This window comes from Odocoileus virginianus, unplaced genomic scaffold (assembly GCF_023699985.2).
Source record: "Odocoileus virginianus isolate 20LAN1187 ecotype Illinois unplaced genomic scaffold, Ovbor_1.2 Unplaced_Scaffold_20, whole genome shotgun sequence".
NCBI classification, from domain to species: domain Eukaryota; kingdom Metazoa; phylum Chordata; class Mammalia; order Artiodactyla; family Cervidae; genus Odocoileus; species Odocoileus virginianus.
Window position 1 is genome coordinate 786,745 of NW_027224282.1, and position 26,397 is coordinate 813,141.

Consider the following 26,397-nt stretch of genomic DNA (forward strand, 5'->3'; position numbering starts at 1 on the left):
GATGTACTCTGCATATAAGTTAAATAAGCAGGGTGACAATATACAGCCTTGACATACTCCTTTCCCAATTTGGAACCAGTCTGTTGTTCCATGTCCAGTTCTAACTGTTGCTTCTTGACCTGCATACAGATTTCTCAGGAGGCAGGTAAGGTGGTCTGGTATTCCCATCTCTTTAAGAATTTTCCACAGTTTGTTGTGATCCACACAGTCAAAGGCTTTGGCATAGTCAATAAAGCAGAAGTAGATGTTTTTCTGGAACTCTCTTGTTTTTCTATGATCTAACAGATGTTGGCAATTTGATCTCTGGTTCCTCTGCCTTTTCTAAATCCAGCTTGAACATCTGGAAGTTCACGTACTGTTGAAGCCTGGCTTGGAGAATTTTGAGCATTACTTTGCTAGTGTGTGAGATGAGTGCAATTGTGCAGTAGTTTGAACATTCTTTGGCATTACCTTTCTTTGGGATTGGAATGAAAACTGACCTTTTCCAGTCCTGTGGCCACTGCTGAGTTTTCCAAATTTGCTGAGCATCATCTTTTAGGATTTGAAATAGCTCAACTGGAATTCCATCACCTTCACTAGCTTTGTTCGTAGTGATGCTTCCTAAGGCCCACTTGACTTCACATTCCAGGATGTCTGGCTCTAGGTGAGTGATCACACCATCATGATTATCTGGGTCATGAAGATCTTTTTTGTATAGTTCTTCTGTGTATTCTTGCCACCTCTTCTTAATATCTTCTGCTTCTGTTAGGTCCATACCATTTCTGTCCTTTATTGTGCCCATCTTTGCATGAAAAGTTCCCTTGGTATCTCTGATTTTCTTGAAGAGATCTCTAGCCTTTTCCATTCTATTGTTTTCCTCTGTTTCTTTGCACTGATCACTGAGGAAGTCTTTCTTATCTCTCCTTGCTATTCTTTGGAACTCTGCTTTCAAATGTGTATATCATTTCTTTTCTTCTTTGCCTTTCAATTCTCTTCTCTTCATAGCTGTTTGTAAGGCCTCCTCAGACAACCATTTTTCCTTTTTGCATTCTTTTTCTTGGAGATGATCTTGATCACTGCCTCCTGTACAATGTCACCAACCTCCATCTCTAAGTCATGTTACAAAGCGTGTGGATACAGGGAGGGGTGGAAAATCAGCATCATTTTTGCAGCTGTTAGACTGCAGTAGTCAATATTGTCCTTCAAACTCCCATCTTTCAAAGCTCTATACCTGTTCCAGTGATGTACCCAGTTATTAAAAAAAAAAGCCTTTCTCAGAATTTAAGCCAATTAAGAAAATCACTTTGTTCTTTCTAGCCATCCATTTTATACAGCATTCTTGAGTCTAGTTTATTTTTGATGATTTTGAAATATCAAATCCACAATAAAACAATTTCAAAATTGACCTCCATCAAGACTATTTAAAAGAATGTAGCCCAGACTTTGAAATCAAGGAAAGCATTCTAAAATGTTTAAAACAGCGGCAGTATCCTTGGAGTACTGGAGACCCTGACAACCTGGTTAGCTTGAAGTGATTAACTATTTTGTGTATATTTTTTCTGGAACATTTGTTAAAGCCTTGCTTTAAAAATATACCTATTGACTACAGATAAATTTGGGGGTTTAGTGTATCTTAATTGAATATCAACTTACTTCTTCTCCTAAAGGAGTTTAGTGTTGACTTATTTGGGTTGCAAATTGCAGCAAACTGCCTGGATTTTGTCTTCATTTCACTCTCTAGATAATGTTTTTGGAGAAGGAGCACATGTTTATTCTCATATCATCCCAGTTCAGTATTGCTGTCATAAGGATTTGTAGAACCTAATGTTTTAGATATTACCTTTAGTAAAGTGTTAGTTGCTCAGTTGTGTCTGACTCTTTGCAACCCCATGGACTGTAGTCTGCCAGGCTCTTCTGTCCATGGGATTCTCCAGGCAAGAATACTGGAGTGGGTTGCCATGCCCTCCTCCAGGGGATCTTCCTGACCCAAGGATTGAACCTGCGTCTCTTATGTCTCCTGCATTGGCAGGTGGGTTCTTTACCACTAGTGCCATCTGGGAAGCTCAGACACTGCATTTAATGACTTTTAAAAAACCAGTGTATACAAACTTTGTCCCCTAAAGGGAGTTGACTTGCGTGGTCTTTCAGGAACAGTGATAAAAGAATTCTGTGCCTGTAAAGTTAACCAAGATTTAGCAGTAAATCTTGCCTGAGAGTTTCCATCATCTGGCCATACATGTTTGGATTTAAATCTCCTTGAAGTTAACATTAATGAGAAACTCAGGTGATACAGACTCTGAATACATGCACTTTTAGAAAAGAAAATTCCTTTATTGAGAAGTGCTATTTGAAGTCAGCAAAGAGGAGCAGAAATCCCTCATTGCCAGTATCAGTGATCTTATGTTGGGACAGCCTAAGAGAGCTTGTTCACATGAAATGCCAGCAAGCACTCGTGTTTGGACATTTTTCTATTCCTAAAGTAGAGGGTAGATTCTCTTTGTCATTCACTAGAAGAGGCTGTTTTCTCTTCCCTTGATCTAAAAGTTCAATTTAGTGAAGGTCAACAGCCTGGAGAAATGAGAATAGATTATGTCTGCGTAAGACTTAGAAACCAACTTGGACGAAGGATGTTATATCAGTTGCCTGGGTTAGAAGTGTCAGCTGGGTGCATGTCCATGAATGTGCTACATGTATTTTCTGGTGGCCCTGTTTCTGTGCCGTCCCCAGCAGGTTTTTCTGCGACTTTATATTTCAGCTCAATTATACAACAGACTAGAGATTTGAAATCTTGGAGTGTTAATGTATTGTTGTTCAGTTGCTAAGTCACATCCAACTCTTTGTGACCCCATGAACTGCAGCATGCCAGGCTTTCCTGTCCTTCACTATCTCCCAGAATTTGTTCAAACTCATGTCCATTGAGTCAGTGATGCCATCCAATCATCTCATCCTCTGTTGCCCCCTTCTCCTGCCCTCAATCTTTCCCAGCATCAGGGTCTTTTCCAGTGAGTTGGCTCTTTGCATCAGGTGGCCAAAGTATTGGAGCTTCAGCATCAGTCCTTCCAATGAATATTCAGGGTTGATTTCCTTTAGGATTGACTGGTTTGATCTCCTTGCAGTCCAAGGGACTCTCAAGAGTTTTCTCCAGCACCACAGTTCGAAAGCATCAATTCTTTGGCGCTCAGCCTTCTTTATGGTCCAACTCTCACATCCATATGTGACTACTGGAAAAATCATAGCTTTGACTAGATGGACCTTTGTTGGCAAAGTGATGTCTCTGCTTTTTAATATGCTGTCTAGGTTTGTCATAGCTTTTCTTCCAAGGAGCAAGCGTCTTTTAATTTCATGGCTGCAGTCACTGTCCTGCAGTGATTTTGGAGCCCAAGAAAATAAAATCTGCCACTGTTTCCACTTTTTCCCCATCTATTTGCCATGAAGTGATGGAACCAGATGCCATGATCTTAGTTTTTTGAATGTTGAGTTTTAAGCCAGCTTTTTCACTCTCCTCTTTCACCCTCATCAAGAGGCTCTTTAGTTCCTCTTTGCTTTCTGCCATTAGAGTGATATCATCTGCATATCTGAGATTGTTGATATTTCTCCTAGCAATCTTGATTCCAGCTTGTGAGTCATCCAGCCTGGCATTTCCCATGATGTGCTCTGCATATAAGTTAAATAAACAGGGTGACACTTTTCCAATTTTGAACCACTCCATTGATCCATGTCCAGTTGTAAATGTTGCTTCTGTCCTGCATACAGTCTTCTCAGGAGACAGGTATGGTGGTCTGGTATTCCCATCTCTAACAATTTTCCGTGGTTTGTTGTGATCCACATAGTCAAAGGCTTTAGTGTAGTCAATGAAGCCAGTAGTTTGTTTGTTTTTTTTGGAATTCCCTTGCTTTTTCTGTGATCCAACAGATGTTGGCAATTTGATCTCTGGTTCCTCTGCCTTTTCTAAATCCAGCTTGTATATCTGGAAGTTCTCAGTTCACATACTGTTGAAGCCTAGCTTGAAGGATTTTTGAGCATTAATCTTGCTAGCATGTGAAGTGAGCACAACTGTATAATAGTTTGGACATTCTTTGGCATTGCCTTTCTTTGGGATTGGAATGAAAACTGACCTTTTCCAATCCTGTGGTCACTGCTGAGTTTTCCAAATTTGATGGCATATTGAGTGCAGCACTTTAATAGTATTATCTTTTAGGATATTAAATAACTCAGTTGGAATTCCATCACCTCCCCTAGCTTTGTTCATAGTAATGCTTCCTAAGACCCTCTTGACTTCACACTCCAGGATGTCTGGCTCTAGGTGAGTGACCACACCGTTGTGGTTATCTGGGTCATTAGGAACTTTTTTGTACAGTTCTTCTGTGTATTCTTGCCACCTCTTCTTAATCTCTTCTGCTTCTGTTACATCCTTGCTCTTTCTGTCCTTTATCTTGCCTCTCTTGTATGAAATGTTCCCTTAGTATCTCTAATTTTCTTGAAGAGATCTCTAGTCTTTCCCATTCTATTGTTTTCCTATATTTCTTTGCATTCACTTAAGAAGCCTTTCTTATCTCTGCTTACTATTTTCTGGAACTCTGGATTTAGTTGGAACTCTGCACATCTTTCCCATTCTCCTTTGCCTTTTCCTTCTCTTCTTTTCTCAGCTATTTGTAAGGCCTCCTGTATGGGCAAGCCATTTAATTTTCCTGAATCCACTGAATGTCTCTATCTACAAAACAGGCTTGAAAATACTTACTCACAGGTTGCTTCAGGAACCAAATGAGATAAAGTAGAATAAACAATAGCCACAGCTTATAGTGATTTGAGAACTTGTTGTGTGCGGGGCACTCTTCTAAGGACTCCGCCCATTTACTCCTTCCTAAAATCTTATTGTTTCTATTTTACAGTTAAGGGAACTGAGACACAGTCTATAGAAACTCTCTGAAACCTCTAAAACACATTAAACAAATGTTAGCTCACACCTTAATTCTCCTGGTAGTGTATATTTCCCTATCAGTTTGACCTAAATCCGACAAATGCTAGCACCATTCAAAAGCTGAACCTGTGTTTCCCTCCCTTGGTACCTTAACAGTTCCTTTTCACCGTCTCGTTTCCTGTGGATACCATGACGGTCACGGTGGTGTATGATAACTCAGAGGCCACAGAACTGTGCGCAGCTCAGCACCTGTACCTCAAGCCCATAGCAAAGCTGATGATCAATGTGTTGCTCCCTGAGAGCCCGGAACCCTCGAGACCTGTCTCTAACTGGGAAGTTCTGGACCAACTGAAGAGCCTGATTTGTCCTAACCAGTTCACCACTGTGCGGCTCGCCAAAAGCACCAGGGGCTTCATCCGATTTGAGGGGGAGGCGGAAACGCGAAGCTTGGTTCAAATCCTGAAGGCCAAGTTGCACGGGAAGATCATCAAGCTAAATGGCTTGGAAACAGACTTAAAAGTCATGGTGACAGACACCCAGGGAGAGTGGGAGCACTTCCCCAAGGAAAATGGGGCCACCCCGATGGGTGATGGGTCTGAAGAGCAGGAGCATGATAAGAGCTCAAATTCCATATACTTCGAAGGCCTGCCCTGCAAGTGGTTTGCTCCCAAAGGTTCCAGTGGAGAGAAGCCATGTGAAGAGATCCTTCGGGTGGTCTTTGAAAGCTTTGGGAAGATCAAGAATGTAGATATCCCGATGCTCGACCCCTACCGAGAGGTCATAACCAGTGGGAGCTTTGGGGGGTTCAGCTTTGGCTTGCAGACGTTCGAGGCATTTATACAGTACCAAGAGTCAACTGACTTCTTAAAGGCCATGGAGTCCCTCCGCGGGATGAAGCTGATGCTTAAAGGAGATGATGGGAAAGCTCTGGCATGTAACATCAAGGTAAGGAGCAGCCAGGTATTATAAAAAAATTTTTTTCCCATGGTTCAAGTGGCCTTGAGTAAAAGCTAGAAGGAAGCCTCTGGAACAGATTTCCTTAGACCACCCTGGAGGCTCTGATCAAGAGCTTATGTAAAGATTTATGTTGTCATTAATAAATGGGTGTTTTCTGGGGACCAAGTATCATCATGATTGGGGCATTCTCCTACTGTCAGCCATGCTGCCAGCTGTGGCTTGAAGTGATGGTTGTTATAGTTCGGGGCTCTGCCCAGCTCCTTGGGGGACATTAAAGGATTCTTCATGGTCCTTATGGAACCATCTCATATGCTTCTTCTGTTTGACAAGTTGCTGGGAAAGGGCAACATGCAGCTTGAAACAAGAAAGGCAGTTTATTCCCTTTTTGCTATTGGGGTCACAGTTTACTATACTTTAATGACGACTGTCAGGTAAATTCTAAAACATAAGCCTAACAAACCTGGCTCCTTTCCTTTCAAAGTCATCCTGTCTATCTAGCATGAAGACAGCTTCATGACTGAATGCCTGGTCATCTTGTTCTTGAAACCTTAATGCAGCTAAACCCTTTTTCTCTAAATCAGTCTTTAGTGTGAATTTGAACTTTCAGCCTCAGTAGCTTCAGGGGTGTGTGTGTGTGTATGTTGTGTGTGAGGCTACTTGGGTTAAAATATATGTTTGAAAATTATGAGCTATTCAGTCTGACAAAAGATCTAGCAAATGCTATAACGACCACCCACATACCACTGCAGCTTAAAAAATAAAGCATTACCAGTGGAATGAGAACATGTTCCCTTTTGTGTACCATCCTCAGTCAAGGCTGCTCACTCCCCTCAAACGTAACTGTGATGGTGAATTTGGTGGTTGTCTCTCATGCATATTTAAATAGCTACTTCTGCATCCTTATATTTTTTAGGCAAATTTATTTGTAGTGCCTCAATTTGACTTTTACTTTCTTTTGAGATTTGCAAAGTTGTTTAATAATCTCTATAGTCAGATCTTGTATCTCTTTTGGTTAATTTTCCTACATCTTTGCTCCCCCCATCCCATTTCTGGACTGGTTTTGTCTCTGCTGATTTAAAAAACATTATTAATATCTCAGTTAATCAGTATAACAAACCAGAAGCAATATACTCACATACCTTAGAACTTGTGTCCATAAGGGCACAATGATGCTGCATATGGCTGTCAGGTGAGTTCCTCAAAGGTTCTGCCAAAGAAAGTTCTAGAAACCCCACAAGGACAGTTTGAGAGATGACTGAGAGTCAGTGTAACTGTCTAGGTACTGGGATGCATCAAAGGCATTTTTAATTCATTTGGTTTGGCATTGCCAGCTACAGATTAGTTTTAGCTCTCTGGTCTGGGGCATATCCAGCCAGCGGGCAAACTTTTCTAATGATACTTTGAATTGTTTGAGAGCAGGTTATGTTTGATACAACAAAACACTTCAGCGAAGGAGCTATAAAGAAGAGAAAGCAGGAAAAACTGAAATTACAAGAGTTGGAGGAAGAGAGGAAAAAAGCAAAGAAAAGAGAAGAGGAAGAGGCTGAAAGGTGAGGAGACCAAGTTCAACGAAGAGCGTTGTTGTTGTTGTTGTTGTTGTTGTTGTTGTTTTTTGTCTATTTTTAAACTTTTGATTTATGGATTTATCTCTTCAGGTGAATGGGTTCACTTAATAGATAGCATGATGGGGGGAGCAGGAATTGGTGCCCATTAGAAAATTGCTGTCTTTCCATTAGACTGTTACAAAACCAAAAGGAGAAATCTGTGAAAAACAAGATACTTTAAAAGTATGCTTTTCAGGAGGAACAAGTAATGAGGAATAGTAGGACCAACCAGATTAGGTTGTCTAGGAGTTAATAATCATTAAAAAAAAAAAGGCCAGGTACTTTGAGCATGAAAATTCTAGCCTGCCAACTTACAAGTTTCACCAGTTTACCTAAATTTACCAAATTTTACTTTGCCTATCCATTGAAATTTTGGGGGAAAATTCTTTTCTGTTTTGGAAAAGATTTTCTTTCATAAGATGATCCATAATCAAACTAACCCAGAAGGATCTGTTGAGACCATTTTTCTTGTTGGCTCAAGTTCTTTCTGTGAATTTAAGGAGCCTCTGTATTTACTTCTTTGAGCTTACCATTGTTTCCCAGTTTAGGAGCTTGAGACTAGAAAGGGCCATTGAATTGTCAAGGGTTTGCCAAGAAGGGACAACTGGACCAGAACTACAGGGCTCCCCAAACCAGTTTTACCTTCTTCCTGGCTCCTCCCCTTGCAGGTTTATTCTTCCAGCCTTTTATGCAAATTTAGGAGTTTAAGAGTAGTTTTCCATGTGCCTCTCAACGTTTTTTGGTTGGCGGAGTGCTAGGAGTTACTTAAGGTCATGGCTGTGAAACTTGGTCAGAAGCTGATCCCAGTAAAGGTAATGATTTCCTCCCAAATTTCCAGATCGATCATGCAGTTGAGCTCATCCTCCAGTTTGGGGCTTGGTCATCTCTCAGGCAATTGTCCTCCCCTGCCCTTCCCCCACCCCCCAGGTTTCCATGCTTCTATGAGAGCCTAACCAAAACATCTTAAATATTCAGAAAACAGCAGAAAAATAAGCCCAGATTCTTCTAAACCAGCCTGTTTTTATGATAATGTACTGGGTGGCTCAGATGGTAAAGAATCTGCCTGCAATGTAGGAGACCCAGGTTCAATCCCTGGGTTGGGAAGATCCCCTGGAGAAAGGAATGGCTACCCACTCCAGTATTCTTGCCTAGAGAATGCCATGGACAGAGGAGCCTAGCAGACTACAGTCCATGGGGTCACAGAAGTCAGACATGACTGAGTGACTAACACTTCACTGTGTTACGGAGTGTGCACCAAAGACCAGTTCTCACCTTTAAGATTTTCTGAATGCCTTGACTTACTTTCATTTGTGTCTGTGTGACCAGCTCAGGGAAGGTTTTGATCTCAAGAGAAATGGAATCATCTCTGCGAAAGCTAGATCCCATAGTCCCTACTTTTGGTTTGAGAAAGTTGGAGGGCGGGGGGCCGGGGGGTTGTTGAGGCCCCTCCTTTGAATTCAGTAGTCTTCTTCGTTTATTTTTTAAATACACTCTCTCTGCATGAGGTCTCCTGTACATGTTTCTAACTGACCAACTTAGTTACGCATCTCTCCCCTTGACTGACAGTCACAGTGTCTTTTGTCATCAGTGGTCTAATGTCGAGCCCTGGGGTGTTGTAGCTGGAGATTTTGGGGAACTCCTGCCAGGGAGGAGGTAGTGGGGAGGAGAATAACCCATTTGCCCAATAAACACCTTCTGAAGGGTTCACTCTCTTAATCATTATCCAGAAAAAGAAAAGAGGAGAGGAAGGTCCAGGAAAAGAGGAGAAAGACCAGAGTCAAGAGACGCACCCAGAAGGAAAGGGACAGGCACCGGCAAAGGAGACAGAAGGACAGCGCCAAAGTGGAGGCTCGATCAGGGTCCAACTCTTCCAAGGACCTGGAGAAGAGGAAGATCCCAGTGACCCAGAGGCAGCTGGAGGCCCTCTACCTGATGCGGGCACTCCTGAGGAAAATTGTAGTAAGGCTCTTGCCCCATTGTTCTTTGGTTTGGGTAGCTAGTGACCTCTCTGAGTCATCATGGCCTTTACTTTGAAACAGCAGCCTATTGTTTAACCAGTGGCTGTGGAAGACTTACTGTATTTGTTGAGGTTTGTTTTCAATAGCCTGGTCTTTAACAACCACAATTTTGCATTGACCAAAGGGATACTCAGATTCTCTAAAGGGGTTGGGTCTCACCTCCACTATCTGGCGTGCACGCGCATACACACACTTTGTTTCTCAACTTTGAGATGATCTAACTTAGAGCAGTGTAGGTTGTGCACCTACTCTTTTAAGCTCCTAATGGAGGTAACAGAAGACGCCAGGAGGAGGGATGTGGAGTTTGTAATCCTTCATTACCTTTCGCTGGCCACTCATCAGTGACAGGACTGGATGGGAAAGGAGGGCCTTGAACAGACATGTTAGTCTAGTCTTCAACTGTTTGCTAAGGAATATCTCACATCACAGGCCAGTTGTTTGGAGAGTTTCAGTTGGGGAAGTTTTTGTTCTCCCACTTACTGACCTCCTAAAGATAACCAGACTCAGCAGATGCCCCAGAGTAAAGACCAAAGCGTTCATTTGAAAAGCCACATTCAGCGTTCTTAAACACCAAGAGTGAATGGCATTCATTTTAGGTATATTTGCCATCTCACCTGTTTTTTTTTTTCTAATTGGTATGGCCCATCAAACTGCATGAAATCAGGATCAGAAAAACCTCACATTTATTTTGACAATAAGGCGAGCTGGATCTTTTTTAGTTTGCCTTAATGACTGCCCAAAGTGACTTGTTTTGAAGAATTCCTCTCTTTCAATGTGTGTGGTACCAAATTTGAATCCCAAGTCCTGGGTAAGTTCTGAGCCCTGATTTGTGCTGAGTGTCAGTGGGAGCTCAGTACAAGCTCTCTCAGCAGGGTAGGGGCCTTAGGCCACACCTTTCACCTGCCCTGCAGTCATGGACAGCAGAGAGCACCATTGTCACAGCCATATTTCCTACTTGCTATCTTGTTTCCAACCGAGGTGGGCAGGTCAGAGACATGCTCACTTGTAATCCACAGGAAGAGGCCAGAATAAAACCCCAAAAGGCAGTTTGGCTTTTAAAAAACCAACTGACCCTTTAAGACACATATTTCACCCACCAGTCTTTTCTTGTTCTAGGACTGTAGCCCCAGGGAGCACTATAGAACATTTCTTATTCCTCTTCCTGTTCCCACCCTCGAGCACAATACCTGGAACAGTAAGTAGACCTATCAATTTGTGAACAAAGGAAAAAAGGATTATGTGCTTTTAAAGGTATGTAAACCGGGGTGCCTTCTAACACAAGGATAGGCACAGACCTAGTCAAAGCAGCTCCTATTAAATGGAAACATTTAATTTTGTACCTCCCGTTTCTTCAGTGTGCTATCATTCCTAATTTGGATCTACCCTAGGTGTAGTTAAAAATGTCTTCAGAACAGTGCTTTATAGCCCAGTTTTCTTTGAGATTTTTAACCTGTTGAGCTTTTCATGTGATATTTTTAACCTTTATCTTTGAAGGAGTCTGGAGAATTTTACCCACGGAAGGCGAATGTTGCAGGCTCCAAAGCTCATCATGCTCCGGAGACTGTGTCAGGAACTCTGAAGAAAGAAGAACCAAACACTCAGTATCTTCAAGATCAGGAGGAAATGCTAAGATACCACGTTTCCAAGTCAGATTACAAGCGTAAACGAAAAATGAAGAAAAGGGCTAGAGCTCACTTACGTAAATCTTCCCACCACCTTGGGGGAAAAAAAATAAGATATTCAGCAAGAAAAGAGAGAGCTGGAAAATCATTAACTGACAAATATAATAACAGTTCGAGCTGTGACCAGAATTCCTTGCAAATTATAATGACTCAAGGTCAATATCTTGAGAAAGAAGACCAGCTTTGTTCTCATACCTCCTATTCTTCCAGATTCGTTGAGAGAGACCATAGCAGGAAACAGAAGATATATGAAACAGATGAATTTATTGACTATCTTTTAAACCATTATCAAGCTCCAAAATATGCCCGCATCTGCCTAGAACCAAGTCACATAACAAGCACATGTCAGTGGAAGAGAACTGTCTTTGTGAAAGGAAATAGCTTTCAAATCAATTTGAGAAAACATAAGCATCACTCAACTAGTTTGAGCCAAATGCAACATCTAGATAGGAGAGAACAAGTGCAAGAAAATAATTTCTGGACAAATCTTTCTTGGGATCCTGAGCATATATCACAAAAGAAAAGAAAAATGGATTATGCTGAAGAATGTACAAAGAAGTTTAAACATCATTTTAAGGACACAGCCAGTAAAGCTGGTGATTGCCTGTCCCCAGCTGATGAAAAGAGCCATCTTTTGGAAAAGACTCATGCTTACCAAGTCCAGGATCCCATATCCACAAATCAAAGCCAAGTTTCCTCATCTAAGAGGTCAGCAGACTTTGATTTGAAGTTGAGAGATTTCTTAGAGGAAATTAGCAGTGATTCTGAATGTTTCAGTGATAATGTTAGTGTAAACGAAGAGAAGAAAAAGAAGTCTGTGGCCACGTATGATAGCTGCCCAGAAAAGGGATGTCTCGATGCTGATGAAATCATCACTTGTGATCCAGAAATTATGTCAAGTCAGCAGGCCTTGTATGCAGAGGGGAAACATGATGGGGAGGAAAAATACTCTGAATACAAGCTTAGGAAACCAGGCAGGAGGTCCACTTATGAACTGAGATGTTCGTGGCTTGAGGGTAAAAACAATTCCATTAGAAATGAGAACAGCAACAGCAAAGAGAAGGAAATACTGGCCCCCCAGTACTTATTTGATGAAAGCCACCACCACAAATCCAGTGCCAGTGATCAGTTAGACACTGTCATAGGGAAGAGGAGACAGTTTAGTGACAGTGCATTTGACCACAGAGTCAACTATAGGCTCTTTCAAGTGCCAGTAACATCATCAAAAAGTGCAAATGCTTCCTATTTGTGGGGTTTTCCCAAAAGAAGAGAGATACCACGGAGGTCAGAATATAACTGGGATGCAGGAAAGATGAAAAGACGTGAGTATTCTGGAGATTTCATGCTGAATTCTGGTAGTAACTACATTAGACATAACAGTCTGGAGCGCATTGACTACAGAAGATATTTAAGAAACAACTTCACCAGTTCTTTTTATTTTCAAATGTTTTGAAGGTTTCTTAGATCAGGAAACCCTCATTCATGGTAAAAATCTGCAAGAAGAAAATTTAAAACCAAATGTAGCTATGTAGTTAGCAACTACAGAGCAAGAGAGCAAACACTTAGGAGCTTGAGCAAGGTCAAATGCAAAACCTTGCTTCTCTTGCCAAAGTATAAAGCATAGATCAAAGTGTGTGTGTGTGTGTGTGTGTGTGTGTGGCAGATGTGTTGGCAAACTGGAAACACCAAAATCCCAATTTGAAAACTTGGTAAAACAATGTGCTTGCAAAACTTTCTTATCCAAGGACAGACATTTCTACAGTTCGATTGCAGCTTTAATTTGGTGCCACCAAAGGAGCAAATTAACATTGAAAGGAGTTAAGATAGCCCTCTATGGCTCTTCAGCTGTCGTAACATTATCATTTAACATCATTTATCTTCAAAGGGATGGCAGTGAATGCATAAGGATCTTTCTACTTGTTCTTTGATTTGGTTGGAACACCATGTGCAGCAACAAACTTTCCTGACTTTTATCTAGAAATACCTATAGATGAAAGAAGAGAGATGACACCTAGAACATACACTGGACTTATTAATGACATTAGAGGGTTCCCTGAGCATCCACCAGAAGGAAATTAATCTTATTAATATGTTCATAGAACTCAAAGAGTTGTCCTTTTAGAAACAAAGCCTTGGAAGAAGAATCTAAAAGGGGCTCAGATTGTCTTTTGAGGCTGACACAGAGAGTGGACCATTAGCAGAGTTGTTTTTTTTGGAAGAAACCCATGTCATTCCATCATAGAAAAGCAACAGGATTGAAGTGATACAACTTGGGATTTGCAAAAGGAAATATTGAATGATCCTGGGGCACCAAAAATGGCACTTGGGAAGAGAGGACGTGAGAGTATTCCATTTCAGGTTATGTAATCCTTTCACTCAGGGTTGGGTGACATCAGTTTGTAAAAAGTCACTGAATATCCCCAAACTGACTTTTATAAAACAGTAACAAGTGCCTCCTCAATCCTCAATAATGCCATGGAGTTAGGAAGAGTCAAGGGTAAAGCCCATACTTTTCTAACAGGGGGAAAATTGTATGTGTGCAGAATTTGTAAACTCTTAAGCAATTTATCTTTTTACCTACTGGTTTTGGACTCTTTGAATATGTTTTTAAATTGAGATATTTTATAGATTCGTAAAGACATACATCTTAATGCAGTGCATGTTCTATCAAAAGCTCGGCTGACTCATTCTGCCTTATATTGGATTTAGGAACTCAGGGGGGTGGGGGCAATAGATGACTTTTTTTCTTCCAACAAAACTATAGCTGACATGGCAATTGAAGACCTCAATGAGATTAGACTGCCTGCAGCAGGAAAATGTGTTTTAATCCACATAGTAGTGGAAGGCAACATTTTCATATTACATGATTCATTTCAAACAGTCCTAACTTGATAGTCCATAGAAAAGGACCAGCTGGTCAAGCCAAAGTAGGACACCAGTCAGTGTGGCTGCCCAGAATGATAAGGCACGATGTGTGCTTGTAATTAGACTCTTGAGCAACCTGATATCTGAAACGCCTAGAAAATCTTCAAATCATTCATTTATTTGTTGGTTCTCTTGTATTCAATTCTACTTGCAAGCCAGTGACTCTGCCATCAGAGTCACACAAGCCATCAACTAGGCTTGGCTTGTCCAATCTGAAAAATCACTTCCAGGGCGAGTGCCTTTTCTCCTCTAAGGACTAGCAATGACTATTAATGTTCAGAGTACTATTGTCTGGAGTAGCCTTTAAATTATAACAGCTTGTATTTTGTCAGACAACCTGAAGCAAGCACGTATTATTCTTTTCCAGTGAGACCCAACCTCCCTATTTTTTTCATGTTTCATGCCCTTGAAACAAAGAACATTATGGGTTTGTAATGGAAAGCAGCTATGCTTGTTTTGGAAAAAAGAAAGAAAAAACAACTCAATCTCTTCTGTCATTTGATAATTTTTCTTTGCAGAGATTTTAGGCATGAAAACAATTTGCTGCTCAGTAACCAGACATAAAAAAATACATTGCAAAATACAGCATGTGCAATTAAAGAAAATTTTTGTATAATAGAATTGGTGCTAAGTCACTTCTATGTAATATTTTGGTCTAAATACCATCCTGGGACCTAGGAGAAAGTAAAAATACTGGTTTTGTGTTTACTTTCTATACAACTTTGGGTTTTTATGTCTTGTGGTAATGCATTCTAGATTTGAGTAAATCTCTTTTTTTGGTGTGTGTAGGCCTTAAACAAGGATGAGAACAATTTCTCCTGAACATTTCAAATGGATGGAATGATTTAGAACTGAAAACGTGATACTCACTTTCTGTTAATTAACACTGTTATTCTTTGTTGTGCTGTTATTTAAGTGGTGCAACAGTTTTCTCATATCTTTTTCCTATGTCCAATGAAGGGCCGGAACTTTAATCTGTGTCTTTTTAAATAGGTGTTTTCATGTTTTTCCTTGTATGCGTTACTAATAGTGCTTTAAGAATTAGCTAAAAGTCTGTTAATGTGTTTTTGTTACATTTGTTTGAATTCCTCAGGTAGAAAGCCATTGTAACCTGGTAATTTTGAACTTAAGAACCAAATAAATGTATTTTCATTTGTTGAAAGACTGTTCAAAATGTTCACTTTTAAATGTTGATAATTCCACTTTGTGGGGGTGGGGGTGAGATTTCTACCTGTAGTATGCTGCTTTGCACTAACATTGCTGCTCCTTTTTGTCATTTGCATTGGTAGAGAAATAATACATGTTTGATTTTCAGATATATTAAAAATAAAGTTGTCATAGTATAGAGTCTTTGTTCATTGACCACATGTGCTGGATAGAATATCACACACCTGCAGTAATATTTTCTTTGAAAATATGTCTGGTTTCACTACTGTTTTGAGGCAACTTCTCCCTTTATAATGCCAGTTAATGGCAATTGACTGTCAGAGCTCATAAAAATGCAGTTGTATTTTCATTTTGGATAAATGAAAATCATGATATTTTGACTTAAGACTAGTCTCCCTTCAGCAAAGGTTTTATCAGTTCTTTATAGGTAGCAAAACAGATTCCACAGAATTTCACCTCAGCCCTTAGGGCTTCCCAGGTGGTGCAGTGGTAAGAATCCATTTGCCAATGCAGGAGACGTGGGTTCGATCCCTGGGTTGGGAAGATCCCCTGGAGGAAGAAATGGCAACCCACTCCAGTATTCTTGCCAGGAAAATTCCATGGACAGAGGAGCCTGGTGGGCTCTAGTCCATGGGGTTGCAGAGTTGGACACAACTGAGCATGCGCACACACACACACACTTCAGGCCTTGGTGAAAGTGTAGAAGTTACCCCATTTCCAAAAACGTGTGGGTGTGGGATGGGGAGTCCAGTCATAGATGTGAGGGGCTTCAGTGATCAGTCTTTGATCCTGAAAGAGTTAACTGTATTTTCACACGAAATGTTCAGCAAATTTCTTCTAAATATCTGTAACAAAGGCGGACTGTACCTTAGAGGGCAACTGGGCACTTAAGAGCTTCTTTTTGTTCAAAGAGCTCTTTCTGAGACAGCAAAGGCTGTTTTTGCTCATTCTGGATTGAGGGTTTGCATGAAGTGTGGCCCTCTGAGGTAAGGTGAACATGATATTGTGTAGAGAAGCCACAGAGATGCTGCAAGCACATAGCAAATGCTGCTTCTGACCCTCAGATGTTGGGACTGAGAACATGGTGTCTAGGCAGGGGCTGGAAGAAAGCAGGGGAGGAGGAAACAGCTGTTCACCTGGCCCCCTCCCTGGTTGGCATGGCTGGTGCCGTGGCTATAACCACCACTCCCCCATCTTCTCAAACGGTGCCTTTTACATAATACGGCTTACAACTGTGAGCTGGATTTAAGTTTCTATAGGAAAGTCCTGCCTGATAGTAATATCCCTTTACCTGTAATCAATACAATGTTTAGTTCTGAATGGGGGGAAGCCGGCTATCTGGGGTTGAAGCTTTTAACCAGGCTCTGGGTGTTTTCCTCTTGGCATCAGACAAACCTGTTTGAGTAAAAGGAGTAGCCTAATCTCAAGCTGCAAAGGTGGCCCAGTTTCTCTCTCCCTCCCCTTCCCCCAAAGCATACGGCCTAACAGGTTGCTTGGCACAAAATAGGCAGCTCAAATATTTGTTGGATGAAAACTAATGCAGGAAAAGGACACATTTTAAAACAACAAAAACAGTCAATATGGTTTGAGAACATAAAAACTGGAAAGCTTTGAGCCCTCTCTGGTTCAGGGAGTACCTCCCTTGTAAGAAGAGTCTGTGAATTTTCACATGAAAATGGCAAAAACACTAATCTTCAGAGTAATAGGTTGTCTGTTTATACAACCGACTGCATATGTAGGTCTCATATCTTCTTTTGGCATGAAGTGAATCAACTTTGCTACCATAAGGTTCCTGAACACTTTCCTAATCTGATGATACTTAAAGTAAAAACAAAACCTGCCTTGGCACTCAGTAAGTCTTCACTAGAGTGAGTGAGTTAGTTCAGTCGCTCAGTCATGTCTAACTCTGCACGCCAGGCCTCCCTGTCCATCACAAACTCCCAGAGTTCACTCAAACTCATGCCCATCTAGTCGGTGATGCCATCCAACCATCTCATCCTCTGTCATCCCCTTCTCCTCCTGCCCCTAATCCCTCCCAGCATCATGGTCTTTTCCAACGAGTCCACTCTTCGCACGAGGTGGCCAAAGTATTGGAGTTTGAGCTTCAGCATCAGTCCCTCCAATGAACACCAGAGTTACTCCTTAGTAAACTTGCTATAGAATTCAAGTAAACTTGCTATTAAATTCTGACTTAAAAAAGTAAATTTGATTCATTATTTTAACAGGATAAGCTGGTACTTGGTTTTTGGTGTGCAGCCTCTATGAAGTTGTACCCCTTTCCTGTCTCTTTTGGAAGACAAAAAATGTCACTCAGAACTGAAACTCTTGAATCTGCTTCCTCAGATTAAGGTTTAAAAGAAATAAGGCAATCCACCAAACTATACTGGGTAAAACCATTTTATTAACTGACCAAAGCACTTCATTTTGTTTTCTGGTTTGAGGTACAACCATTAAACATGGTTCACAAGAAAATACAATGACTATTCAACTACAATTACAGGAGTTTGAAACCTCACTCGTTGTTCATACAATACTTTTACGATTTCATACAACTGTACAGTCTATTTAAGCTAAGTTTATTGTTAACCAAGACCAATATCAAAGACCAAGACACTTGACTACAACTCTTGCAGTGGCTATAGTTTTGTAACAACAGAGGAATAACTGTTAGGTTATGAATACACTTGAAAAACCACTTGGCCAGTAATGTGTACGATTTCCTCACTCTTCAGGGGTGTGTGTGAAGGCTCTTAGAGAGCAATCTGCTCCTGTCCTACACAGCCCCCTCGCATGTCCAATCATGTGAAATAACCAAGAACACAGGGATGGGGAAAATAGTCCTACAATCTTATTCATGTATTTTCATTTTTTAGGCAAGCCAGCTGATTTTCATCAAAGCTTGCTTTGGAATGTTGAGATCCTATTTTCAGCCTCATTGGAGATTATTGTTAAGTGAGGGCATCTGAGTGTTCCAAAGAGCACAGGACAATGATGCTTTCCCCAAACAGAGAAAGTAGGTTACCTGTGATTGAGTCCAGCTTTGCGATTTCATTTTGTACTGGACTGCTCTCTTTAATCAATACCAAAGCCTTTGGAACACTGCATATTTGCTTTAGAGGTAGAGAAAACAGAAATCATGCAGTTAGGTCAACTGAGAAATAAAGGATTTTCTATCTTTAGAGAATATCATGACTCAAAGTCCATTCTGTGTTCCTTGACGCCTGAAGGACTTCACACATTTAACGTTTAAACCTGTTTGGGGGGAATACCCATGTCTTACCTGTCTCTCAGGAAACACAAGTTCCAATTCAGCCTGCACTGACTACAGATAGAAGAGAAACAGTAATAACATTTGTCTTACAGCACTGCGGTTCACTTTCTGGATTTGTGACACACAAACATATCATGCATTCTAAGACAGAGTTAGCTTTATCAGTGTCACTAGTGATGTTAATTAAAAAAATGTACAGCAAGTTCAAAACTTTTCTAAATATTGAAATCACCATGTTTTAAAGACAGACTGGAATGTTACAAATGATTCTGCAAAATACAAAAATAGATATGCTTCCGCTGAAGGCCTTAATCATTCTTCCGAGTGCTCTCATCTTTTGGCTCCTCCTCGTCTGAGTACACGGTGGGCTCCTCCCCGTCCTTCAGCAGTTTGCCCACGTGATGGTACTTGACTAGAAGGAAAGAAGATGCCAAAACTGGTCATTCTCATGCTTTGGAGAAAACCACTACCATATTTCCTTTGAAAGCACTTACGAGAGGCCTATAAGCAACACACACACTTGATCTTAGCCAAAAGGCCAACACAAAAACATGTTAGGCTTCTTGAAGGCAGTTTATACCATAGTCCCAGCCAAGTCCCAGGGAGTTAGTTATGTTCAGCAGACAGAAGTATAGAATGGGGAGTGATGCCCAACAGTGTGTGTGCAAGGTAATGTCAAAGTGGGTTGTTTGTGTGGGGGAATGTTCAGCAGAGCAAGGGCTTGGTATGAGTTAGTTGGAAGGGTTGCAGGACACTTCATGGGAGAAAGATATGCTTTGGAAGATGTGTAGAAGGACTTGGGGAAGGAGGGGTTTCCACAAAGTGCCAACGCCACACACAAAGGCGTGCGGGTGAGACCAAACGTATCTGGGGAGCAATAAAGGGACCGAGTTGGCAGGAGGAGACTGGGAGCAGTGCCAGCCAAACAGGGTGGGGAAACCTTACGAAAGATGTGGAAAGGCAGCCTCAAGAGTCTGAACTTATCCCATAGATGGCAAAGGGCACCAAAAGTGTACAACAAAGGAATGACAAGGTAATATAGTGCTGTGGTAACAACGGTTTCACTGTGTATAGAGGGCAGGGCAGATTAGTCAGGAGAGTCCAGGGATAGGGTGACTAGGAGGCCAGCGGACAGATCCCTATGGGGAGAAACGAGAGCCAGGAGGAAGGCGGTGTCTATGGGGGTGAAAACGGAAGGATATGAGACCCATTAAAGGTTTAACTCCTGTAAACAGGAGTTAAGGAAGTGAACACTGGAGACTCCATGGACCGAAATGGGGACTTTGTGACCAGAGCATGTGACTGGAGACTGACAACAGGGACTGGAGAATTGCAATTAGTGTTGGCAACATGCAGGTCTCTGTAAACATTTGAGACAGAAGGTTCACTGGAATGGTGGGGGTAGAAACCATATTGTAGAGAGCAAGGAGGGATGGAACAGTGGTTAGGGGCAGCCATGATTATTAGATGCTTGTCTGACAGTGAGAGGAAGGAATGATAATAGTCTCAGAGGATAAAGGGGAGAGCAGGAGACAGAAATTTCCCTCAACTCGGGGAAAAAGGATAGACGTGGTTAAAGGCAGTGGTAAAGGAAATAGGAGAACATTGGAGATTTTGGATAACACAGGTTTAACAGGGCAACCAGAATGTAAGAGACTCAAGGAGGGACTGAGTCGGCAGATGACCACCATATTGGCTGTATTACTGGGCCAAGTCAGTGTAGGGTTAATTATCTCAGTGTCAGAGGTCAAGAAAACTCCTCTTTCTGAATATGGGTAGGAATTAAAGGAGTAACCAACCTGTTTAACCAGGTAACTGGAGCTACTTTGCTGTGAAATAATCGTCAGGAACAATTAGAACTTGCCTATTTGAACATATTATAAAGGTCCCTAGGATGGTGGCGACTGTGCAAGACAAATAAAAGCTGGGTGGCACCTGAGAAACCTGCCTTAAGGGGAAACCATGCCAGTTTTAAGTGTAGCTCAAGTGTCACAACAGTATTTGGGACTAGCCTTAGTTTAAGGGGTTGGGGGAACCACTGTTTTTTACCCCCATTGATGAAGTTAAGCCCTATAAAATAGAGCTTTGTAAATTATGAATTACAACTCATTGGTTTCATATAGAACAATCTATTGTTACAAAGGTATCCTGAAGACACAAAAAATGAGGGACCGTTAGATAGCTGAATTATGTTTTCAGAGTACAAGGACTTGCCTCTTGAAAGTTATGCTTAGTCAGCTTGGGATCCAAACTCTAAAGGTAGAGTTATACCTGGCTAATTATTAATCCAGAACTCTCTCTGAGGTGAGCATTACTCTCAAAGAAAACGGTTGAATTTAGCAAAAAAAAAAAACAGAACAGTAAATAGAAAACAACATTTACAATGAAAAATGACCCTCAAGGAAATGGTCACTGTCTTTACATACTGTTTCAAAGCTTGGAAAGATTATTCTTCAAATTCTTAGCAGTGAAATATTGCTAAAGTGATCATTAAACACTTAGGTTGTACAAAAGCCAATTTCCCAATTCTTAGATTTGAATTTGACCTCCAGCCTTACTTCCCTCCAAAGCCCTTGGTCCATAGCATAAGCCAGAAAACAAGTGTCTCCTTTCTGCTTTCTTTTTAAAAAATGTAGACACCATTGTTGCTGGGCAGATGATAAGCATCATTTGTAGATGAGGCCTATAGTTAGGCTCAATTAGATTCAAAGAGAAGCTGTTTTGTACAATATAAGTCTCTCATTCTTTAACAGCAATGTGGGCTGCTTTTAAACAGCAAGTTCTACAAGTAAGGGCTTATGAAAATCCTTCTGTAGCCAAGATGGCCACTCTCCTTTCCCCTGCACACCAACTCCTAGTGGGAAAATCTATGCAAACCTCAGGAATTTCAAAAACAGAAACCCAGGTTTCCACAGAGAACTAGCTAGATATTGGGATGCAGTCATGGCAAGTGACTCAGCACTGCTACAATGACTTCAAGCCACAAACTTGATCTGTCCAAGATTCAGGAGCCTATCAAAATGCTCCACAGTCGCAGGCTCCTTAGTAGTAACTATTGTACTGCTGTGAATCCCATTATTGGTAGAAATCTGACTCTGGCAAAACAACAACAACAACAACACTTACAAGTGAACTGAGAGTCCCAGTCACTCAGGGTCTCCTGCTGGGCAGGAGTGAGGTCAGAAAGGTCATCGTACTCATCCTTCAGCGCTTCCTTATCCAGGCAAAAGGTGGCAAGGCCTCTGGATGCATCTCTTCCAGCAAAGACTCCATACGGCCCCTCTTTAAAAACAAAACCAAACCAAAGACCAATTGTCTATTAGTCAATTTCTCTGTGGCTCAAACACAGAAAATGGCTTCCTTACCAATGAGCATGAAGAGCCCATTTTTGAATATCGAATTCCATTTGGAAACCATAAGTGATTGACGTGGATCCTTTGATCATTACCAGTGAATACTGAAAGACCTGTTGTCATTAAACTTTTAAATACCTAAAACTAAATCAAAATGCTATACTGTAGCATTCATTTCTTGTGATTGCAAATAGCTAATAAAAAAGCCATAAATGATTATCTCCCGGGGGGAGGGTGTTAGTAGGGAATGATCCAAGATATAGTTTATGGGTCAGAATTCAACTTCTGGACATTGAACCTGGAACCTGGCTCTGTTCTAGGGACTAGGGTTGCACCAGTGAAAGTTATGGTTTCTGAAGATAAGAAACGTGTGTGCGTGCTAAGTCACTCAGTCGTGTCCAACTCTGTGTGACCCTATGGACTGCAGCCTTGCCAGGCTCCTCTGTCCATGGAATTCTCCAGGCAAGAATACTGGAGTGGGTTGCCATGCCCTCCTCCAGGGAATCTTCCTGACCCAGGGATTGAACCCACATCTCTTATGTCTCCTGCATTGGCAGGTGGGTTCTTTACCACTAGCGCCACCTGGGAAGATAAGAAACACTAGAGTGTAAATAGAAATATTTTACACATGTATGCTGATACAATTTAATGAGCCAAGAGTGTCTCACAGAGATCTTTAGTTGTGAGGCACCTATGCTGACACAATTTAATGAGCCAAAAGTGTCTCACAGAGATCTTTGGTTGTGAGACTAGACTGTGTTGAACATTAATGTGTGGCCTCTGCAGGAGAAATCATTTTATGAGTATCAATGGTTTAGAAATCTATCCAAAGATTACATAATTTTCACTGTCAGTAAGGCAGTGATGGCATGGAATCAGGTGTGTCAGCTGTTCTGGGTGGGTTTGAAGACTCTGAAAATTCTATAAAATATCTGACTGCTATTATACATAATGATACTAAATTGTTATCTAAGAGAGCAGTGAATCATTCTGTATGTACTTCAAGTGGATTTTTCAACTTAAATATTGCACCAGTAAATAAAAGAATCCAGTATACTTTAAACAATGTGTTGTTTCCCCAAAGGTAGACCAAGTAGCAAGTCAGATATGAAGAAGTTTGCAGGTAACTACCACACCAAGTATGAGAACAGATCACATTTCAATATGGCCTGGCCACCCGAAACCTCAATCCAGTAGGACACTTTTATTTTTACAAATTAGATGAAATTTATGATCAACTTTTAAAGGCACATAAGATTCCAAAGAAAAATGGTTGTTTTTCATCACCATTACATACTACCATTTCCACTAGAGAAGGTAAACAGGCCAAGTAGACGGGTTTGGATCTGACCATTTTAGAACTTATGGTTATGGAATACTGAAAACACTCTGAGGGGAGCATTAAAAATCTTTGGAGAATATATACACTACCCACCAGAATGTATAGTCACTAGAATGTAAGCTCCATGAGCAGAGATGCAGGCCTGTTTTGTTCACTACTATATTCCCAGCACCCACAAAGGTGCCGTGCATACAACATCATTAAAAATAATGAATCATTTTCAGGAATCCTTTATAACACGAAGTATAACACAAATTTCCACGTGATATTACACATTCATGGACTCATGCAGGTAGAGACTGAGATCTCACAACGGGCCATCCTTATCACTTTAAAGAGGAACAACTAAGGCCTAGAGAGAACAGTGCTTTGCCCCAGGTCACACAGGTGGTCAGTGATCCAACAAGGCAGAGAACCCAGGCTGCCTGACTCCCAGTTTCGAGCTCTGTACACAGGCCTACATTCCTCTCAATGACTTTGCAAACTACAATCATATGACGAAGCTCCAGGCATGTTTCAACTGCTTTATGGGGCGGCTTGGTCATAACAGATATTTACATGATTATGTTTACTGATAAAGCCTTTAGGGGTGCCACTGTAAGTGACAAATACTATAGGTATGGTTTTCAAATTATTTTGATAGTTACATGTTTATAGGAAGTAGGTCTTCTAAATCCTCCCCAAAGAAAAACTGTGGCGTGGGAGAGTGCTTTAATACATCTGATGTTGATGAGTTTGAGGGGGAGAGTAAAACCAACCAGGAGTGGGGATGAAGGCAGACTGCTGCCTTCTACACTCTTCCTCTTCTCCCTGAACCCCCTGATTTTAGACGCATCCAAACTGGCGAAGCTAAAACCCCTTCCTCCTCTGATCCAAACATGCTGCAAAGCAGAACTTTCCGAACCTGGAGACATCCCGAATTTGCCTGGGGGTGGGCGTGTTAAAATGCAGATTTCTGGATCGCCCCTTTCCCCCACTCTTGGGGGAGATTAGGCCGGGAATCTGTATTGTACCTCAAGTGCATCAGGTGATTCTGATCTGCAACCAAGCCTGGAAAAGCCTCATTTCTAAGGCCCTACCAAGCCTGTCCCTCTCCAACAGCTCCTCAGTCAAGCAGCCCTCATTTCCCCTCTGGTTGGCTTTTCCACGAAATCCCCACACCCAGCAGCCTTCCTAGCCCTACCCCTTTTGTTTCTCAGGATCCTCCCACTTCTCCCTCCCTCCATTTTTTTTTGGCTTCTAGTTCCTTCTCTCCTGCTATGGAGTGTAATACTGTATTACCTTCTGGTCTTGCCACATTCCTATCGACCGCTACATTCAGCCTTCTACATCCAGCCCCCTTCCCCCTATGGAGCTTCCCCTGTTCACCTCCCAGCTTTCCCCGTCTGCAACACACATACCAAACACATGCCACTCACATACCCGACACATGCCACATTGCTAGCGCACGCGTGTGCACGCACACACACAAGCCTGACATGCCACATACGCATCACACAGAGAGCACACACATCACTCACTGCCACGCACAGTGCTCCAACCTGCTGCTAATCCCGTTTCCCTTTTCCTTCTCCCACACCTCCCCATTCCTCATGGCTACTCCTGGCGTCATCGGCCTTCCCGGCCCCTCCAAGGCTGGACCTCCCGACCTTCTTTCGCCCTCCCTCCCATCGTGTTTCCCTCGAGACACTCTCATTTCCTTTCCCCAGCCCGACATCATCCCCTCCTTCCAGGAACCCTCGAACCCCATACCTTCGAAACTCCCCCAACACTGCACTCTGCGGTGCCACCCCCCGCCCTCCGCCTTCCAGACTGGCGATCTCACCCCACCATCCACCCCCGGCTTAAGCATTTCAGTCTTCTTCCTCCGCCCCACGCTGGGGCTGGCGGTGCGGACCGGGAATCTGCGATCCCACCGGCTCGCAGCCTTTCTAGGGCGCCTCTGGCCCCCTACCAGCCCGGGGAGCCTCCCTGCCCCGCCCTCCCAAGCTGGACACCATTCCAGCCCCTCCCCGGGCGCCCCGCTCCCTCCTCGCCTCTCCGGGACCCAGCCCCGTGCCGGGGCCCCTTCTTTTGTCTTTGCGGCCCCCCGGCCAGCCGCCGTACCAGGCCCGTAGAACTTGCGGCCTTTGGTTACGTCGAACACCTTGCCATTGATGGCCATGAGTATACGCGGGTCCTGCACGCCATCGAAGCGCCGCAGCTCGGCAGGGGTGAAGTCGCGCCGCTTAAGGCGGGGCAGCGGGGGCGGCTCGTCGTCGTCGCTGTCGCTGGCCGCCGGCTGGTCCCCGCGCACGATCTTGTAGAGCAGAAAGATGCAGAGGCCGAGGAGCAGCAGGTTGAGCGGCGACGTGAAAATCTCGTGCAGCAGCCCGCCGCTCTCGAGCTCGCTCGGGTCTGCGCCGGTCGCCGCCACATCCTCGGCAGCCATGATCGCTGGAGCAAAGGTTGGGCCGGGACAGGCAGGGATCCGGAACTCGCTTTCTCCTCCCTCTCCGCGAGCTACTGGAGCGCGGGGCCCGGCTGACCAAGACTAGCCAGCGGAGCAGGCGGAGCCAGGCGGGGCGGAGACGGAGGCGGACAGGCGGGGCCTCTTAGCCCCGCCTCCCCGCGGCCGCGGAGGCTCCTGGCTCGGCTCAGTCAGGCCCCGCCCAGCTCAGGCCCCCCACCTTGCCTCCGTTTGGTGGTGGCTCCCCTCCCCCAGCCGAATCCTACCTCCTCCGCCGCCGAGATTGTGGAACACACCCCTCAGCAATACCTGAGGCCTGGCCGCAGCCTCACGCCGTCCCCACGCCATCCTCTAGCTAACTGCGACGCATCACGCAGCCCTCCTCCTTACCCCCAGTTGTTCATCGCACACCTACCCGCTTGGCTTTGCCGGGCTCTGTGTAAGGTCCCCTCAGCGACCTGATGCGAAGCAAACACTAACTCCATTTCTCCTGCTTTAAGCTTCTCCCAGCCTTCCATTCAGAAGACTCATCTTTCCCTGGCCAACCCTCGGGATCACGAGGCTCTCTTAGGAGACAGGAAACTCACTCCTTAAACTCCTTTCCCACCCTAGAGACCCAGACTAACCATTTTCACCTCGCTCCCCTTGGCGGCCTTTCTCCAATCCTCCTCCCACCAGATGCTGTGGGGCACACACCTCGGGATAGGTCAGATCAGTGCCCGGGCCTCATCT

At 43.0% G+C, this 26,397-nt stretch overlaps 2 protein-coding genes across 2 annotated transcripts in view; one reads left to right on the forward strand and one right to left on the reverse strand.

The window, feature by feature from the left end:
• The window catches only part of LOC110143905 (A-kinase anchor protein 17B), a 30,556-nt gene extending 15,130 nt beyond the window's left edge, over positions 1-15,426 (forward strand). The window contains exons 2-5 of the mRNA XM_020903686.2: positions 5,054-5,842; positions 7,274-7,404; positions 9,186-9,417; positions 10,971-15,426. Coding sequence (XP_020759345.2) covers positions 5,087-5,842; positions 7,274-7,404; positions 9,186-9,417; positions 10,971-12,611 — 2,760 coding nt within the window. The 5' untranslated portion in view covers positions 5,054-5,086 and the 3' untranslated portion in view covers positions 12,612-15,426. The remainder of the gene's footprint in view (positions 1-5,053; positions 5,843-7,273; positions 7,405-9,185; positions 9,418-10,970) is intronic.
• A 2,205-nt stretch (positions 15,427-17,631) lies between these two features.
• PGRMC1 (progesterone receptor membrane component 1) lies at positions 17,632-25,752 on the reverse strand. Its single transcript, XM_020903687.2, has 3 exons — positions 25,323-25,752; positions 21,648-21,803; positions 17,632-18,933 (listed from the first exon to the last, which is right to left on the reverse strand). The coding sequence occupies exons 1-3, from the start codon at positions 25,645-25,647 to the stop codon at positions 18,830-18,832; spliced, it is 585 nt and encodes a 194-aa protein (XP_020759346.1). The 5' UTR covers positions 25,648-25,752; the 3' UTR covers positions 17,632-18,829.
• Positions 25,753-26,397: the final 645 nt, after the last annotated feature.

Coding starts and splice junctions, on each gene's coding strand:
- PGRMC1 (XM_020903687.2), bottom strand. CDS start 25,647: ATGGCTGCCGAGGATGTGGCGGCGACCGGCGCAGACCCGAGCGAGCTC. Junction 21,804..25,322: donor CCGCAAGTTCTACGGGCCTG/GTACGGCGGCTG, acceptor TTGTTTTTAAAG/AGGGGCCGTATGGAGTCTTT. Junction 18,934..21,647: donor CTGGGACTCTCAGTTCACTT/GTAAGTGTTGTT, acceptor CTTTCCTTCTAG/TCAAGTACCATCACGTGGGC.